The sequence below is a fragment of the Symphalangus syndactylus genome, chromosome 12 (assembly GCF_028878055.3).
Source record: "Symphalangus syndactylus isolate Jambi chromosome 12, NHGRI_mSymSyn1-v2.1_pri, whole genome shotgun sequence".
Taxonomy (NCBI): domain Eukaryota; kingdom Metazoa; phylum Chordata; class Mammalia; order Primates; family Hylobatidae; genus Symphalangus; species Symphalangus syndactylus.
In genome coordinates, this window is record NC_072441.2 from 51,241,454 (window position 1) to 51,260,309 (window position 18,856).

The 18,856-nt window shown below is 31.9% G+C and overlaps 1 protein-coding gene across 3 annotated transcripts in view; it reads right to left on the reverse strand.

Moving 5' to 3' along the window:
• Positions 1 to 18,856, reverse strand: part of DPYD (dihydropyrimidine dehydrogenase) — an 858,879-nt gene that overhangs the window by 607,866 nt on the left and 232,157 nt on the right. For 2 of the 3 annotated variants that reach the window (XM_063624340.1, XM_063624342.1), the window contains exons 6-7: positions 9,514 to 9,710; positions 3,026 to 3,107 (exon numbers count right to left, since the gene is read on the reverse strand). In XM_063624340.1, coding sequence (XP_063480410.1) covers positions 3,026 to 3,107; positions 9,514 to 9,710 — 279 coding nt within the window. Of the gene's footprint in view, positions 1 to 3,025; positions 3,108 to 9,513; positions 9,711 to 10,373; positions 10,463 to 18,856 lie in introns of those variants that run through there. The other variant, XM_063624341.1, reaches the window with a different exon arrangement.

Below are 18,856 nucleotides of genomic sequence, written 5' to 3' on the forward strand. Positions count from 1 at the left end.
GTCTTTGTACATTTAAAACTTGTAATGGTAACAATATTATTTGACTGTTCCCTGCTATATTTCTGGTTTTAATATCCATTACATAAATAAATGAATGCAAAAGAAAAATTTTAAAAATACTAACCAACTGAATCTGAATTACATGTACAGAAATAAACATGATGCCAAAATTGATAAATTTTAGAAATTCAATGATTAGTATAATTCAACATATAAACTCAACGTAAGTATTTACAAAGGGGAATTGAAAAATTTAACACACTTTTTATTAACTTTTTAAATTAATAAAATGTGTTAATGTAAGACTAGAAAAATATTTATTCAATATGTTTAAAAATCCCATTTCAGAGACAAGAAAAAGAATTCCATGTATTATACCTCCTTTTTTTAACATACTAGATATTGAAATTGTGGAAGAAAAATATAAATACAAATAACAAACAAAATTATCTTTATTTTCTTGTAACATGATATTTGACTTGAAAAATTAATCTTAGAACGAACAAGGACTGATTGGCTAATAAGTATAAGATAAATTGAAATTAAAATATTCAGTAGGAAATGCAGCTAAAAAAAGATAGTTGAGAGTGAAGATAAAGAAAGTGAACTGGGTTCTGGATATAATCAGGTTACGTTATTTGGATGATAATTAATATGCTACTAAGTACACAGGACTGGAGTTCAAAAGAAGGATGGTTCTACATGGTTCTAGTCCTGGCATATTACTTGGCAAAAATAAGTTCTGAACAATTATTTGTTGAGTAAATGAAACAAACCTATTTGGGAAGTAAAAGAAAAAGTAGAAGAATAAACAAGATAATGCTAGGTCATGAAAGTCAAAACACATACATACATATATGAGAACTTTTACATCATATGCTACACGGGAGTCAAACAGTATGAACCCACAAAAATAGTTCATTTCATTGCCAGGAAATTATTTTTGACTTTAAAATATATATTAGTTGAGAGGGACAAACAGAAGGCAAATTATAAAAAGAACCTCTGTAATGACTTTTCAAAAGGAGGTAATAAGCACAGACCACTTTGTCAAAATGTACCCACTTATGGCTAAAGTTCGTAAATCATAAAAGCTGCAAGAGTATCTCATCAAAGGATACAAATCCTCAGAGTGAAAAAGAATCTCACTGCTATCTTTCCTCAGAATTGTATATACAGTTTATTGTTTACAAAGCAAATCTGAAAACATCATTTCCTTCACATCTTAAAACAGCTTGAGAGATGGACAAGACAGTACTGTTAGCTTTCTCTTTAATTTAGGTTCCATTTTTTTCCTCAATAATGTAACAGATTCACAGTTTAAAATTCAAATGTACAAAATGTTGAAAAAATTGTCCCACACCTTCTCAAAGGCAATCTGTTCTATCAGATTCTTATATCTTTCTGAGATATTCTTTGCATACATAAACAAATATTTTTATATTTTCTTCAAATATTAGTAGATACTTTTTATGAGAGCAGATTTTGCCCAATGTTCTAGATATCAATAGACTTTGCCAAAGATATCTGACAAAAAATAAAAAGTGGCATGACTATAGCTAAGAAATATTTCTTGGCACTCAGTATATTGCCTATTACTGCACCTTGATGAGTTTTCAAATAAGAGTAATGGGTATGCTCTAATTTATGTAATATATCTGGTCCTGTGAAAACTGAATGCAAATTTGCAATTTTGTATAAGATAAATGGAGAAATAAAGCCTAATTTCTTTTCTTATTAATACATAATAATTTTACATATTTATGGGGTATGTGTGATATTTTGATACATGCATAGAATGTGTAATGATCAAATCAGGATAATTAGGATATTCATCACCTCAAATATTTCCCATGTCTTTATGTTGGGAACATTCATCTTCAATTCAGAATACCAAATCTAATAGTTGGAAATTTCAATAATCATTTCCATATTTAATGAGATTTAGAGAAGAACTTGTATTCAAAATGAAAGACATTTTGAAACTTTTCAGAATATACTTCTGTAAAATAATCACCTCTAAATTATCTATTTTGAACACTGTAATTTTGAACATTAAGTTTTTATAAAGTTGCCCAAATCTATACTATGTGTTTTTATTCCCAGACATCTTGTTTAGTCATTATGTGTGAATGTTTCATCACCCAACCACTGTCAATTAAAATGTAATTATAAATATAAACCACAAAATATTGTTTTGAGTGTTTTCTCTTTTATTGATTCATTTTAAGTTTTATTGGTAAATGCAAAAGGTATGAGTAGTTTGTTAATGACTTTTCAAAGTATCTTCTGCATATACTTACAGCATGTATTATGTAAATCACAGTACATTACTAATCTATTGTGTTATATCTATTATTAAAAATTAACATTTTTGAAACAAAATAGCAATATGTTCAAGTGAAGAGCTACAGTATAATGCTCTTAACAGAAAAGAAGAGGAATATTTAAAGCTATATGCTGAAAATAACGATGTGTCAAATTTTCAACCATTTCATAAAGAGTAACACAATATTTATTTAACAAAATAATAAAAAATACGAAGCTGTTGCTTTCTATCCCACTGATTTACTGCTTGTGTTGAGAAAGGATTATCACATTCACACTACTGACATGATGAATATAAGAAATAAAATAAATCTCCGTAAGAAATTATGTTCCAAATTGTGAAATACTAATGTTTCAGAGTGCACACAACTTGCATGAAAAAACGTGATTAAAGAAACCAAATCCTTCTATTAGCTGCACTGAACCCCTAAAGCAATTTAGGAATTTGTTTCTTACAGACAATTAATCACATGCAGGCATGCCAGATGAGAACTATTGATTGCCCTTTTCCAGGCTAGTGGCATTCAGACAGTAGACAGACAAATGCCCTAAGCAAGGGGAAGCATCTTTCTGCTTCTGCCTGGTGTAGCTTTTAATTGTTCTTTCCTAAAATGCATGACATTTGCTGTTAATCTTTAGTGTAGAGCTTACTCCTTTCTTTTTGAGCAGTACACAGAGAGGTGTTTTTTTCATTTACCTTTACACCAAGGTCCTTCATTAGCTCAATCTCAAAATTCACTACATCATATGGCAGCCGGAACTGAGGAATTTCAGAAGTACTGAAAAAAAAGGAAAAAGAACAACAGGCATCAGTAGAAAAATGACCAATCTTTGACCAATCTTAAAAAAATGTAACATGTCTTCATGGATTAGTAGTAAATAAATATCTATTCTAAGGATATTTATATATCACATAAGATATGCATGAGGACATCTACATTCTTATCGATATAAACATGTTACGTGAAGATACAGTAGAAACTGATATAAAAATAACTAAATTACAGCAATAGAAAATGATAAGTATAAAACTGTCCAAAAGCAATTTCAATACTTTTAAGTTTAATAAAGTATTTGGAAAAAAAAAGTATTTGGTTGATTTATTTCATAATAATTCTATAAATTCCTAAGATAAAAAATCTTAAAATCTGTTAATAAAGCTAGATGGAGATATAGATTTTAATATATGTCTACACATATATATACTAACATTCATATACATATTCTATAAATGTACGTCCAGCTTGTTGATATGCAAATGTGTAACTGCATTACCATACTGTTTAGAATATTACAAAATCAGTTCCATGTGATCTATAGAACATTTTTACAATAAATTAGTCTTCTCTGAAAGCAATGAGTATCCCAAAAGTTCAGTCATTAAAAAACAATCCTATTGTATATTAATGCCTATTGCCTGCATTTAAAAAAAATAATGAGGCCTATAGAACTATTACTTTAGTAGTATAATAGAGTATTAAAAGCAAGCTAAAAACACTTTCCAATGTTTTGTTAACAAGTAAAAAGCTATATATGTCCATGAATACACAGCAATCCACTCATTCATTCATTTGCTGAATCATTCATTCACCTACTAATTAAAAGTGAATAGTGCCAGGCACAGTGTTTACAAAGTGCCAGGTAAGTGTAAGCTGCAATGCTTGATGGTGAATTTTACCAAATTTCCACTGTTAATAAGTTCTCTTTCTGATCAGGGAAGGTACACAAAAGATAATTACATTTAGAATGTGGGATGCACAATGAGAGAAGTATATCCATTATATCTTTAATGTGTGTATATATATATATAATAGCAATTATATTTTATATATTATACAGATTAATTTGTAAAATAAATAATTGTTGAAGATGAATCTGCTGGATCATCAATTGAAAAATCTTCCAAAGTGCAGCCTTTTCATTCTTTGATGACTTAAGAACTTGATTATGCAATTAATTTTTATATATCAATCAGCAAGACATCATGCTCAATGCTATAGAAAATGCAAGGTATCCGCGGTGGCTCACGCCTGTAATTCCAGCACTTTGGGAGGCCGAGGTCGGCGGATCATGAGGTCAGGAGATCAAGACCATCCTGGCTAACACGGTGAAACCCCGTCTCTATTAAAAATACAAAAAAATTAGCCGGGCGTAGTGGCGGGCACCTGTAGTCCCAGCTACTTGGGAGGCAGGAGAATAGCGTGAACCTAGGAGGCGGAGCTTGCAGTGAGCTGGGAGCGCGCCCCTGCACTCCAGCCTGGGCGACAGAGCCAGACTCCGTCTCAAAAAAAAAGAAAAGAAAATGCAAGGTATCAAACACCATAAAATCAAAGCTGTACACTAAAGGAGCCTCCCTCTAGTTAGAAATATGAGATTATGTTTAAGAATGAATTCAGTCATAGGGCAGAGATAAAAATCTCTTAAGCCAACTTGTGAACTCCAGCCACACATTACCTCAAGGTAACATGAATGTGCCAGAATGCTCTGGGCACCAAGAATGTTTTCCCTTCAAAGTCTAAGTAGAAAGATTCTTAACAACTATGGACTGTATGTGGACACAAACAGACACACAGACTTGATAGACATGGGGCTGCATGACAGAGAGATTAAATATGGACTAAAATTGAGCACTGATGCAGATCCTCAAAAGGTTGAACAGGAAAGCAAAAGCAATGGACTATGAACAAAGAATTCCAGCCAAATAAACCAACCACAAGATGAGAATCTTAAATACATCCAGACACATTGTGAAGCCGAGACCATTCCAATGAGTCAGGCCTACTCTTGGATTTTTATGGGATATAAGTAGAAGATGGAATAAAAGGAAAAAAAATAGTGTGAGTGCAAGTCAGTGGTTCTGACTTAAGAAAAAAACTCTGAAAGAGCATGTTATAAAAAGCGGGGACGACTTTTCTGTTGGTCCGAAAAAAATAAAGGAACACCTAACCTAGCAGGAAAAAAACCTGAGAAAGGAGGAAGGGGCAGCCACCACCCTTGGCAGTAAAACTTTGAATGCAGATGTAGGCACCAGAGAAAATGGAAGCCAGGCTGCTGGGGTTCAGCAACTCTGCTTAAAACCTCATGCTGCTCTGAAACCATTGTCACCAACACTTAGCACAGTGTTACATGAATAAGTGTGAGAGAATCCATTTCCCAGCATCTCCTGAAGTAAATCAGAGAAACGTGAAATACTGAGAAATGTTAGATTTGGTTACAGTCAAGTAGGTAGGGGGTAGGTGGAAATTACTGACTGTGAAAAGTGTGACGTTTTTATATTCACTAATGGATGAAGTCAGCAAACAGATGAAACACATACACACATACATAAGCAGAACAACATGACAAATGTAAAATACTAAATGTGAACAAGTGTTTCAAAGGAGGGAAGGCTTACTGTGGGATGAGATAAGTGGGTAGGGGAAATGTCTTAGGACTTTAAAATACCATCAGTGTATGATGGCTTCCACATTTTTCTTCTTAAATTCCAGACTTTTATGTTCACTTGGGTGTCTAACGGGTATCTCATATTTATCATGCCTAATAGTAAGCTTTGGTTCTTGCATCCCAACACCGGTCCTCAGACAACCCCATTTTATGAGTTGCTCAGGACCTAAACTCCATCATCACACACTGTTCCCTTTCCAGCCCCACACCAAGCCCAGATGCAGGCAGTAAAGTAAAAGGGTGTGTTCTTTTTAGACAATTTAAAAACCATTATAAAACTTACTAAAATGAGCCTGTTTTGTCTTATTTTCATGAGCTAGTAATTCTAAATAATATCACTAATATCCTAAATAATGTCCTCTGCCAAAATAAAAAAAATTCTCTGGTGTATTAAAAATACAAAAATTAACCAGGAATGGTGGTGCATGCCTGTAGTCCCAGCTACTTGGGAGGCGGAGGCAGGAGAATCACTTGAATCCGGGAGGTGGAGGTTGCAGTGAGCTGAGATCTCACCACTGTACTCCAGCCTGGGTGACAGAGCCAGACTCTTTCAAAAAAAAAATAAGTAAATAAGAAAAAAAAAGGAAACTGAGAGGTAAAGGATATCAGAGGACATTTTTTTAGAGTGTTCATAAAGTGGAATTGCCAGGACATTAAAGAGTAGCCCAGATAATCCCCATTTTGGTGATGCCATCCTCTGAGATGGCAAACTCAGGAAGAGAAGCAACACTGATCATTGATATGAAGTTATACAGAGATGTCTAGGATCTGAATGTATAAATCTGTTGCTCAGAATGGAGAAAGAGGTCAGGGCAGATATGGATTTTTAAGAAATTTGCATGTAGGTGGTAATTGAAACCATGAGAGTAAATGAGATTACTCTGAAGACTGCATGGTGAGAAAGGAGATAAAAGGACAGAAAGAATTTAATAGTAATGATTATTTTCCAAGTTTGTTGTGCTTAGGAAATCAAACTTTTCTTCTATCTGTGCTCCTGTAACAATCTAAGGTTTTGAAAAAAAATTTCTTGTAATCATAAGTCCTTTAGTATAGTCAGTGGAATGTCAGACAACATGAAAAAAATATTTCTTCTATTTTCATGTTTCTTTTGTGTGATGAAATATAACAACTTTCCATTCTTTTTAAAGCACAATTCTCATACTCTGACAGAGGTATGCTTCAGTTTATTACTACAGAGATAATAGACTTAAATTTGTAATACATCACACATTCTCAAAATACTTCCTATTGCTATAACTAGTTCACCTAGACCCCACTTCTCTTTATTGTCAATCAACAAGAAAAACAATAGCCCTAATGAAAACAATATAAAATTAGAAAGAGGTAAAGCAAAGGGCAGCATTGGCCTCACTATCCTAACAATAACATCATAATCCTTATATATTAATTTATAAGAGAAAAATCAGAAAGTATATATGTTCATACATTCTTGAAAATCTATTAACACTATTTTGTTTATCTTTGTTATAATATCAAGCCCTTTTAACCCTGTTAAACTCGTGTCCTAAAAAAAAGAAGCCACTGTTATGGGAAAGCAAAACTACTGATTATTTTATAAATTTGTTGCAACATTAAAAATAATTGATGTGTTCAATGCAATAGAGATTAAATCCTAGATATTTTTCACTGACTCCAGTGATTTCTTAAAAAGTGGTTGTGATAATAATTCACCAGAGATAAAAGAATCTGTTTGGATGCAAAGGAGAAGGAAAGATAAAACTTGACATTACCTCATTAAGCAATTGATTTCAAATACAAAGCTAATTTAATCTTTTTTAGCCACTTTCAAGATACAAGAGAATGAGAGGCAGCCATAAGTAGAAAATAAAGTAACAGGAAAGTTTTGTGGTTATAATTCCGGCTAAATTCCAGCATCAGTTTTTATAATCCTGTAACAGTGACACAGAATGCCTCTACCATGGGACGGTACAAATGAGATTGATTAAATATTTCATATTGTCTCTACATACTGAAAAGATTCAAAGGCAAAAGAAGGAATTTAACAACTTTAAAAGAAAAACCACCATGTTTGGTCTGGATCCAGAGAACTCTGTCTCACTAAAAAATGTTCAGCAAATAAATTTAAAAAACCAAGTTTAGTACTAATTTATATGAATTACAAATGTCTAGCCTGCATTTGAGTTAAAAAAGAGATAGGCTAACAACAGTAATCTACCAACACTGGCAATACGGAATAAGTTATAAACAGGGTTGGTTCCATTTTAGGCTTTTTGTGAAAATGCAATCAAGTGGCAAACAGGTTTTTCCTAGTTTACCATGGTACACAATTAAGTTCATATTTTAAAAATTGACTCAGATATTCACTGATGTGTATAAGTGAAAACAACACACAATGCTTATACATATATTGTTAATAGATTATGTTTTTTCTAATTAATAAAGCTGTGGTAAATGCCATTAAAATGATATTCTAAATCTCTCCAGCAAAACAATATATAGGACATTTTACTTTCCAGAAAAATAAATTCATTTACATGTAATCTCTTGAAATTCATAGTAGTGGAGTGTCAGTACAGAAGAATAATTATTTCTTAATAATCAGGTTATTTATGTTTCATATCCACACTAAAGGGTCTTCCTAAAATGTGGTATTTTTGCTTGATGATTCAGTCAAATAAGATTATATTAATGATAGCTTACACATCAATATTTATGTTAATAAATATATCAACATATTTAAATCAATTATACAAATAATTGATAATTGATAATTTTATGTTATCTTGGGCTTAGCATATTGTTGAGTAATACTGCAATTTATACATTTATTAACATATATTCACAGGTGCCGAAAAACATAAGAAACTTCACAAATTTTAGTAACAACTTTGATTAAATTTATCCTCTGTGATTATTGGGTATGATTAATTTATTTGTTACACATAGGGCAGTAGCCACAACAAATTTAAATGTTAAGCATAGAAACAGATATTCCAAATGGATACATTTTGTAAACCATGATTTTTTTGATAATATACATAGAGAAAATAAAAATCAATTGAGTAATATTATTCAGTTACCATCCAAATTCTTTATTTTGTATAAAATGTTTTAAGCAATATCTATTCCCTAATCATAATAAATTTTATTCCTTTATGATAATGAAATATGTGTCCAGTATAGAGTTATGTTTATTTTCAATATATATTCCCATTTCCATGTATAAATTTTCATGGGAATAATATGATCATGTGATTCTAAAAATGTATATTTAAATACATTTCTAGTACATGCTGACAAAATTTTAATCAATAGTAAGACTTAAGAAATTTTAAACTGAAAATATGTAAGACAACATATCTGTGTAGACAACACAATGAATAGTCCAATATTCCACGGATCTAGGTTTTCCCCCATCACTAATATCCATGATTTTCAGTTATATCTCCATTAAAAGAAATATTCACAGGGCTAAAACCATTTTTCACATGATTGGTTCTTATAATCAAAAAATAATTTGCAGTGATTTCTCTTAAATTCACAGAACTAGAGAGAAAATTTCTTAAATAAATATTGCTTCAAGCCAACTGCAAATTTTAAAGTGAATAATGTAATCAAAATTTGAACATTTGGAAAAAGAACATTTAAAATACCATCTGTGAGCCTGAAGTTTCTATATGATTATGAACCAACAATATTCATAATTGTTTTGTTCCATCATTTCTGACACTATAAACATGAAATAAATGTAGGCATTACCTTAAACCACCAACATATTCTTGTTTTTCAAATATAGTGATGTCAGAGTACCCCAATCGAGCCAAAAAGGAAGCACAACTTATACTTGCAGGCCCAGCACCAAAAAGAGCAATCTTTGCAGAATAGGCTTCAGACATTTTTTCAGGGGTAGGCAGGGAAGGATTTCTGATCTGTGGGATACTCATTGCTTTGAATACCTACAGAGAAATCAATTGCCATGGTTAAAATTTTGAAACTAGCTTACATCCTCAAACATATTTTTGATGTTTCAAACGAATTCTTGTTTTAAATATCAATGAGCAGTATATTTTCAGTATTAATATGATACTTAATAATAATACTTACAACTTTAATTGTGTCAAGTACATGAGGAATTATGGCTAACTTTCAATCTTTCCTTTCTAGAGTCATGCCTCCTCTGGGAAACACTCCTGGGGCACATTCCCTACTCCCACCTAGAGGGTAAGTTAAGTGCCTCTCCTCTAAGCTCCTACAGCATAATCTGTATGTCTCCAACATAATCACTTACCAACCTATCTGTGGCATGTGTTATGATGTCATTCAGCAGAACGTTAGTTCCCCGAATCAGAAAACATGTCACATGTAACCACATTACCCTTGCATTATAGGAGTTAGCATTGTGATGGCACACGGTAGACATTTAATAAATAATTTCTTGAATTCTGCTTTTGATTATGATAGATTAACTTTGGGAGAATAATGATTTAAAAAAAATAGTTGAAACATTCAAGAACTACTGATGCAGGCATCTTGGAAGGGCTAACATCTCAGAGAGAAAGTAAGAACAAAGTTAAGTGACCAGAAGTCACTTTTCCCCTGAGGGATTTGCGACTTCTTACCAAAGGGAGGAAGGCGAAGAATCTTGAAGAGAACCACAGCTCAGAAAAGAGATGTTGGCAGTCTTTTGAAACCAGAGAGACACAGAGTTTTGGAAATGTAGGAGGCCATTAACCTGGAGCAAAATAAAGTGCAGAAAAGTGAGATAAATTCTTAAAGTGCATATGACAAAAACCTAAGGATCTAAACAGAAAACCCTATGGTCCAGGAAAAACAAAAACTGGAGTGACTAAATAAGAAAGAGCCCTAGTAAACACCTCAGTGTACAGCTGAAGCTTCTGGAGGGCTACACTCTATAAGTAGGGCAAATGAGGGGTAAATAGTCAACCCAGCCTTGAGTCAACTCAGCCCTGGATTTAAACGACAGTGATCAGTCCTCACTCTTATCTATCTACCAAACGATAGAATGCACTTTCTGTGAATAATAAGTCAACCACAGTTTCTACAAAGTTTTTATAAAATGCCTGGGTTTTTATTTTAAAAAGTCCAAGCCTGCAAGAAAAATAAACCTAAAAAAATTGAAAGAGATACATACATAATCTAGTTAAAGTGTGGTTTTCAAAAATAAATTTTAGAATAACTATGATTAATATGTTCAAAAGTATGTAAGAAGAATGTAAACTTCATTAAAAACTGGAATTTGTTAAAAATAAAAAAATTAAATTTACTAAGTACATTTAGTAAAATATATTTAGCAAAAAAACATAACTAGCTAATGTGGAAGGAGGGAGTGGGATTTTAAAAATATATTATTAAAATGTATTAATTAAAATTATTATAAATAGGTGGTAGAGGGTAGGAAACAAAAAAACAAATGGTAAGACAGTAAATATAAACAAACATGATAAATTATATTAAATGTAAATGGACTAAAATTCCAATTAAAAGACAAAAGTTATGGAAGATAAATGCCTTAAATATAAGAGCACAGATAGGTAAGTGTAAAGTTAAAGACTAGAAAAAGTTATACAATGCAAACACTAATCAAAAGAAAGCTGGTACATATATATATTTTATATATATATAATATATATACACCAATATTAGAAATATTAGACTTTAAGGCAAGATGCATTACTAAACTTAAAGAACATTTCATAGCAAGGAAATGGTCAATTTTTCAACAAGATTTTAAAGTACAATTTTAAATATATAAAGCGAAATTGATAGAACTAAAAGTAGAAGAAATAAATCACAATAATCTCATTATTCTACTCTTATGAAAACTTGACTACCAATAGAAGTGGCCAGTGAATAAATCCATATTATAGGTAAGTTATTTATGCTATCCAATGGATTGGCTCACACAGTTATTTGCATTTAATAGGTCAAAGCAGTAACTTTCTATCCTGGAAACCCAGACAGAGATCAATAGATATAAATGTAAGTTTTCTTAAGAATGAGGAATAAAGGTGACAGGACTTTACATTTTCTTAACCTCATCCCACATATACCACAAACTACTGTAAATAAAGTCCAAACACATAAGGAACATCCAAACAATCTTATTTTAAAAAATTGAAGATGGTATTATCAACAAATATTATAGGGTCAATTTCTCAGCATGAGATGAAAGGCCCTCATAAATGGTCTCATAATATTGTGTCATTTTCATTCTAATACTTTGCCACTTTTATGGGTTTACTTATCTGTTTCCTCTCTTAGACCATAAAATATTTAAGGGAAGGCAACATCTTTGAATTCATCTTTTAATATTCAGTGTTTTTAGATATAAGGGGGAATGTATGTTAACTAATGAGTTTAAATTGGTAATACAACAATTTCTTATTCCCAGCTACAATTTGTATAATTTACAAATCATTAATATGTGTTCCTGCTCTTCCCTGCGCTATCCAAACAGTACAGATTTTCTTACATATTATTTTTGAATCAACACATACTGTTATCTTTTATTTATTTCTAAGCAATGTGAACAGAGAACTAAATTCTACTTCTAAATTAATAATTTTATATGATAATTAATTAAAATGTAGTTAAAATATATTTTATATTTCCCCAAAGAAAGGTTTCAGATACTTTTCATAAATATATACTTTATTAGATCATTAATTAAAATATAGTTAAAATATATTTTTTATATTTCCCCAAAGAAAGATTTCACATACTTTTCATAAAGAGATATTTAAAACATACATTTAACATGATCCAGTATCTCTGATCAGGGAACAGAGATATAGCTAATTTTATTTAGGGATTAAACAAATGCTAATTTCTTTCATATTTAGTTGAATAGTTTTAGGTTTGTGAACTAATAATTAAATATTTAACTTTCTCATGTTAAAATCTGCTAACATTTACAAATAACATTGCATTTTAACAAATCTTAAATGAAGACATTTATGATTTATTTAAAAGTATCATTTATTGCTGACATCTTTTACAATGGAAGTAGATTTAAATTTACTAAGGCTACAGCATTCATTATAATATGAAGTTACAGTGTGATAACCAAATGGAATAGAATTTGTGCTCAGAATTCACTCAGAAGCAAGAAATAGGTAAGTTCTGAAACGCCTAGCATATCTGACACAAATTCCAGCTAATGGCAAGCAAATAATAAAGTAGCAACTACCAAATAATACACAATATGTATGTATTTTCACCTAAAGTATTTCAATATTTTTGAATAAAAATTTAAGCCTTCTTTTAAAAAAATTATGAAATGCAAACACTGAATTATTTTAAAAAATGTTTACAGAATCCCTACTAAGTACCCAACACAGAGTTAAAGACTCTTACAGTGTTTGAAGAAATGAAAGCAAGCACACTCCTCAGTACACATAGCATCACGTGCACATACTAGAATGTAAATTGTTAGCCCAATTTGCTCAAGCACAGGCACTGCAGCTTAAGAGTTGTTCAATACATACTCATTATGTTGCTTGGCTCAATACACTAATCTATCAATTGGTATCCCTTTGCCTGCTCTGTTCTGGGATTTTTTATTTAAACCTTTTATTGCACTGGGTTTTCCCCCAGAGTTTTAGAGGAGTTTGGATCAACCTTGATGCAATTTTTAAGGAAGTAAATAACTGAACCACATTTTTGTGAATTTCAGCACAACAGGTGGTATATTTTTAGAAGTATGGCATTGAAACTAGACTCTTGGGGTTAAGTCTTGACTTCCATCATTCTCATGATGTATGGAATTGAACAAGTCCTTTAACATTTCTATGCCTCAGTCTCCTTAATAAGGTGGGATTAATAAAATATATTTCATAGAGATGTTTTGAGAATTTAATGAGCTAATTATATGTGGAAAGTGCTTTAGGAAACTGTCTGCCCATATAGCAAATGTTATTTACTTCTCATTTCACCTAGTGTTCAAATTCCATGAGACAGAGTGTATCTAAACTCATAGTGTTCAAGACGGAATCCACTAGCCACATTTGATTAAGTTCAAATTAAAATTAAAATTAAATAAAATTAAAAATGCAAAGACCTCAGTAGCACTAATCATATTTAAAGTGCTCAATAACTATATGTGGCTAGTGGATAATAAAACGAACACATCCATCACTGCAAAAATTAAAATTTCAAACATATAATGCAATAGATACAAATAATCTCAGGAGCATAGTTAATGGGAAATAAATAATTTAGAGGCAGTGAGTTTGTAGTATTTGTTATAGTTATTTTTAATATGATTTTTATGACTACATGTCTATATACTTTAATTTTTCAAAATCACTATGTTTCACAACCCGTTTACAAAATTCCTAAAAATTTAATCAGCACTAGAGCTGTTCCTAGCTGGCTTCAGCACACTATTGCCACTAATATTCTTCTATCATCAACCCTAAATTCCGAAATACATAAGTTACACTTTCAAACATAATGGAGACTTGAAGGCGTAAGTGGCCCTCTATCCCTTTAAAACATCAGCAACTAACTCTTTTTAACTGAAATACAAATAATGGATTATTTCATATATACAAAATATACTTCCATGAATGTAGCCTGATTACGACAAAATGAGGGCAAATGGACAAAAAGCCAAATAAATAGCTCCAAAAATATTTTGTGGGTGAATGGGGGGTAGTGATTTGTATTTAAGTATATTATGAAACTATGAAAATTGAAATCAATTATAAATCTAGAGTTGGCATTATATGAAAAATGTAAATTAAAATAACTAATAATGTAACACTTTAAACTGCCAATGAATAAATTGTGTAAGTTAAAAAGAGGGTTAACTTAATTTTGTTAAATTTAAAAATAAAAGTTTACAAAAGTTAGTTAAAACAAATTATACAATTTAAAGTGTCCACAAATGCGAAGAATATTTTTCAAAAATAATATTTTTCATTCCTTTTATTAAACTACATCAGTCTTCAGAGAAGTGTAACATAAAATTACAAACAAATTATACATAAAAGATATATTAGGTCCAGTTATTTACAGTATCAAATTCCTAAGAGATTTTTCTTAGAATATAGTTCCCTATTGTTTCATAATGTAACAAAAATATTATAAAATATTTTGGCTCTTTCGGTGAGAAAGACCCCTCTCTTTTTCGTTAAAGCAAATGTCAGTTGTCCATCAACTAACTAATATTCAACGATTTAATTTTTAAGTTGAAGAGTCAACTGCCAAAACAATGTAATAAATGAAATAAACTTGTTAATATCAGAAGAGAGTGACTGAAGTATTTAAAGATGAATGAAAAGTATACCTAATATGTATTTCCCCACAATAATAAGAAGGCCAATATTTATTGAAATATATCCTATGTGCTAGGCTTTATGTTAAATCTCTATCATTTAGTCTTCAATCCACCTTTTATGGAGGTACAATTATCAGATCCATTTCCTAGGTAAGAAAACTGTGGTCAGGTTCACATACAAAAGATTTTATCTTAAGGCTACTTGACTCCAAAGCCTGAAATTTTTTTTTTTTTTTATTATACTTTAAGTTTTAGGGTACATGTGCACAACGTGCAGGTTTGTTACATATGTATAAATGTGCCATGCCGATGTGCTTCACCCATTAACTCGTCATTTAGCATTAGGTATATCTCCTAATGCTATCCCTCCCCCCTCTCCCCACCCCACAACAGCCCCTGGTGTGTGATGTTCCCCTTCCTGTGTCCATGTGTTCTCATTGTTCAATTCCCACCTATGAGTGAGAACATGCAGTGTTTGGTTTTCTGTCCTTGCGATAGTTTGCTGAGAATGATGGTTTCCAGCTTCATCCATGCCCCTACAAAGGACACGAACTCATCATTTTTTATGGCTGCATAGTATTCCATGGTGTATATGTGCCACATTTTCTTAATCCAGTCTATCACTGTTGGACATTTGGGTTGGTTCCAAGTATTTGCTATTGTGAATAGTGCCGCAATAAACACATGTGTGCATGTGTCTTTAGAGCAGCATGATTTATAATCCTTTGGGTATATACCCAGTAATGGGATGGCTGGGTCGAATGGTATTTCTAGTTCTAGATCCTTGAGGAATCACCACACCGACTTCCACAATGTTTGAACTAGTTTACAGTCCCACCAACAGTGTAAAAGTGTTCCTATTTCTCCACATCCTCTCCAGCCCCTATTGTTTCCTGACTTTTTAATGATTGCCATTCTAACTGGTGTGAGATGGTATCTCCTTGTGGTTTTGATTTGCATTTATCTGATGGCCAGTGATGATGAGCATTTTTTCATGTGCTTTTTGGCTGCATAAATGTCTTCTTTTGAGAAGTATCTGTTCATATCCTTCACCCACTTTTTGATGGGGTTGTTTTTTTCTTGTAAATTTGTTTGAGAAAAAACTCTGTTATTATCACATTTTCACAGTAATCGTTAAAAATTTCACTATATATCTCTAATTTTTCAATAAGAAATTATAACTGAAACAATTATATGAATTTGTCATTCCTAACCCACTTAGAATGTTATATTTTAATATATTAAATTCATACATTCTGATAAAATATATTTTGATATAATATATTCTAGTCAATCTACTAACAAAAATAGCTGGTTATTTTAATTAATAAATTCACTTTACAAACCAAGAATTGTTCATGAAGCATTTAAAAAACACTGAATTACATCATCTGGTTTCCCACCATGCTATCCCGCCACCCGAGAACTAAGGTAGTTGGTGCATTAAGAGAACTGCCTCCCTATTATCAACATCCTCTCCATAGTGGTACATTTCAGTACATTTATTACAACCGGTGAACCTTCAATGGGTTTGCACAAATTTATTATGAAAATAGCATCATAGGACTACAGCATTATACACAATAGTTTCTTTCACTGTCCTAAAAATCTTCTTAATCTCCACATGCATCCCTCTCTCACCTTCTCCCCAGCAACCACTGGTCTGTTTAGTGTCTCCATAGTTTTGCCTTTTCTAGAATGCCATACAGTCTAAATCATACAATATACAGCCTTTTCAGATTGGCTTCTTTCATTTAGTAACATACATTTAAGTTTTCTCTATGTCTCTCCATGGCTTGATAGCTCCCCTCTTTTTAATCCTGAATAATATTGCAATATCTGTATGTACCATAGTTTATTTACGCATCCACTTACTGAAGGATATCTCAAAAATTTGGGTGATTATGAATAAAGCTGCTATAAATATCCATGTGCAGGTTTGCATGTTAACGTAAGTTTTCAACTCTTTGGGGTAAATTGCCACATCATATGATAAGAGTATGTTTAATTTTGCAAGATACTGTTAAAACTGTCTTCCAAATTGGCTGTACCATTTTGCATTCCCACCAGGAAAGAATAAAGTTCCTATTTCTCCTCATCCTGTCAGCATTTGGTGATGTCAGTGTTCTGCATTTTGGCTGTTTGGTCTCCTCCGAAAGTTTGTGTCCACGCCCCCACTGCATTCAATTCATATGTTGAAAACTAACCACAAATGTTAGAAAGGTGGGGTTTTTAAAAAGTGATTAGGTCATGAGAGACTTAGGAGGCGATTAGGTTATGAGGAGCCCTCCTCAATTAGATTAGTTCCCTTAAAAACAACCCCAGGAGAAATACCTTGCCCCTGTCACATGTGAGACAGGCACAGTAAAAAGCCTTTGCCTATGACCAGAAAGCAGCTTATGAGCATATTATAAATCTACAAACACTTTGGGAATTCCCAGCACCCAGAACCAAGAGTAATAATTTTTGTTGTTTATAAGCTATCCGGTTTATGCTATTTTGTTGTAGCAAACTGAGCAGACTAAGCATTCTAATAGTATAGTGGTATCTCGTTGTTTCACGTTGCATTTCCCTGATGATATATATGAAGGATCTATTCAGATGCTTATTTTCCATCTGTATATCTTTCTTGGTGAGATATCTGTGAAGGTCTTTGTATCATTTTTTAAATGGGTTGTTTTCATATTGTTGGGTTGTTTTCATATTGTTAGGTTGTAAGAGACTTTTGGACATTTTGCATAACAGTTCTTTATCAGGTATGTCTTTTGCAAATATTTTCTCCCAGTCTGTGGCTTGTATTTTCATTTTCTTTCAAGACAGTTTCCTGCAGAGTAGAAGTTTCAATTTTTTTTCCGTGTTTGTTTTGAGATGAGAGTCTCACTATGCTCCCCAGGCTGGTCTCAAACTCCTGCACTCAAGCAATCCTCCCTCGGCCTCCTGAGTAGCCAGGACTACAGGTACATGCCACCACACCCAGCTCAGAATTTTTTATATTTGATGAAGTCTATCTTATCAATAATTTATTTTATAAATCTTGCCTTTGATGTTGTACCTAAAAAGTCATTGTCTAACCCAAGGTCATCCACATTTTCTCCCATGTTATCTTCAAAGGGTTCTGTAGTTTTGCATTTTACATTGAGGTTTATGATCCATCTTTAATTAATTTTCAATGGGTGTAAGGTCTGTTTCTAGATTCACATTTTTACATATGGAAGTAGGGTAGTACAAATATCATTTGTTGAAAGGACTACCCTTACTCCATTATATTGCCTTTGCTCTTTTGTCAAAGATAAGTTGGCTATATTTATGTGTGTCTATTTCTGGGCTCTCTATTCTGTTTCAGTGATCTATTGTCTATTATTTTAACAATACCACACTGTTTTGATTACTGCAGCTTTACAGTAAGTCTTAAAATCAGGTAGTCTGAGTCCTCCAACTTTGTTGTTCCATATTATGTTGGTTAATCTTTTGCCTTTCTATATAAACTTTACAATCAGTTTGTCAATATCTATAAAATAGTTTCCTGAGATTTTGATTTGGGATTGTACTGAATCTATAGATCAAATTTGGAAGACCTGACATCTCGAAAATAAGAAGTCTTCTATTTGGAAACCTGGAATATGTCTCCATTTATTTAGCTTTTTTTATTTATTTCATCACAGTTTCATAGTTTTTCTCATATACATCTTATACATATTTCATTAGATTTATATCTATGTATTTCATTTTTAAGGATGAAAATGTAAATGGTATACTTTTAATTTCATATTCTAATCATTTATTGCTATTGTAAAGGAA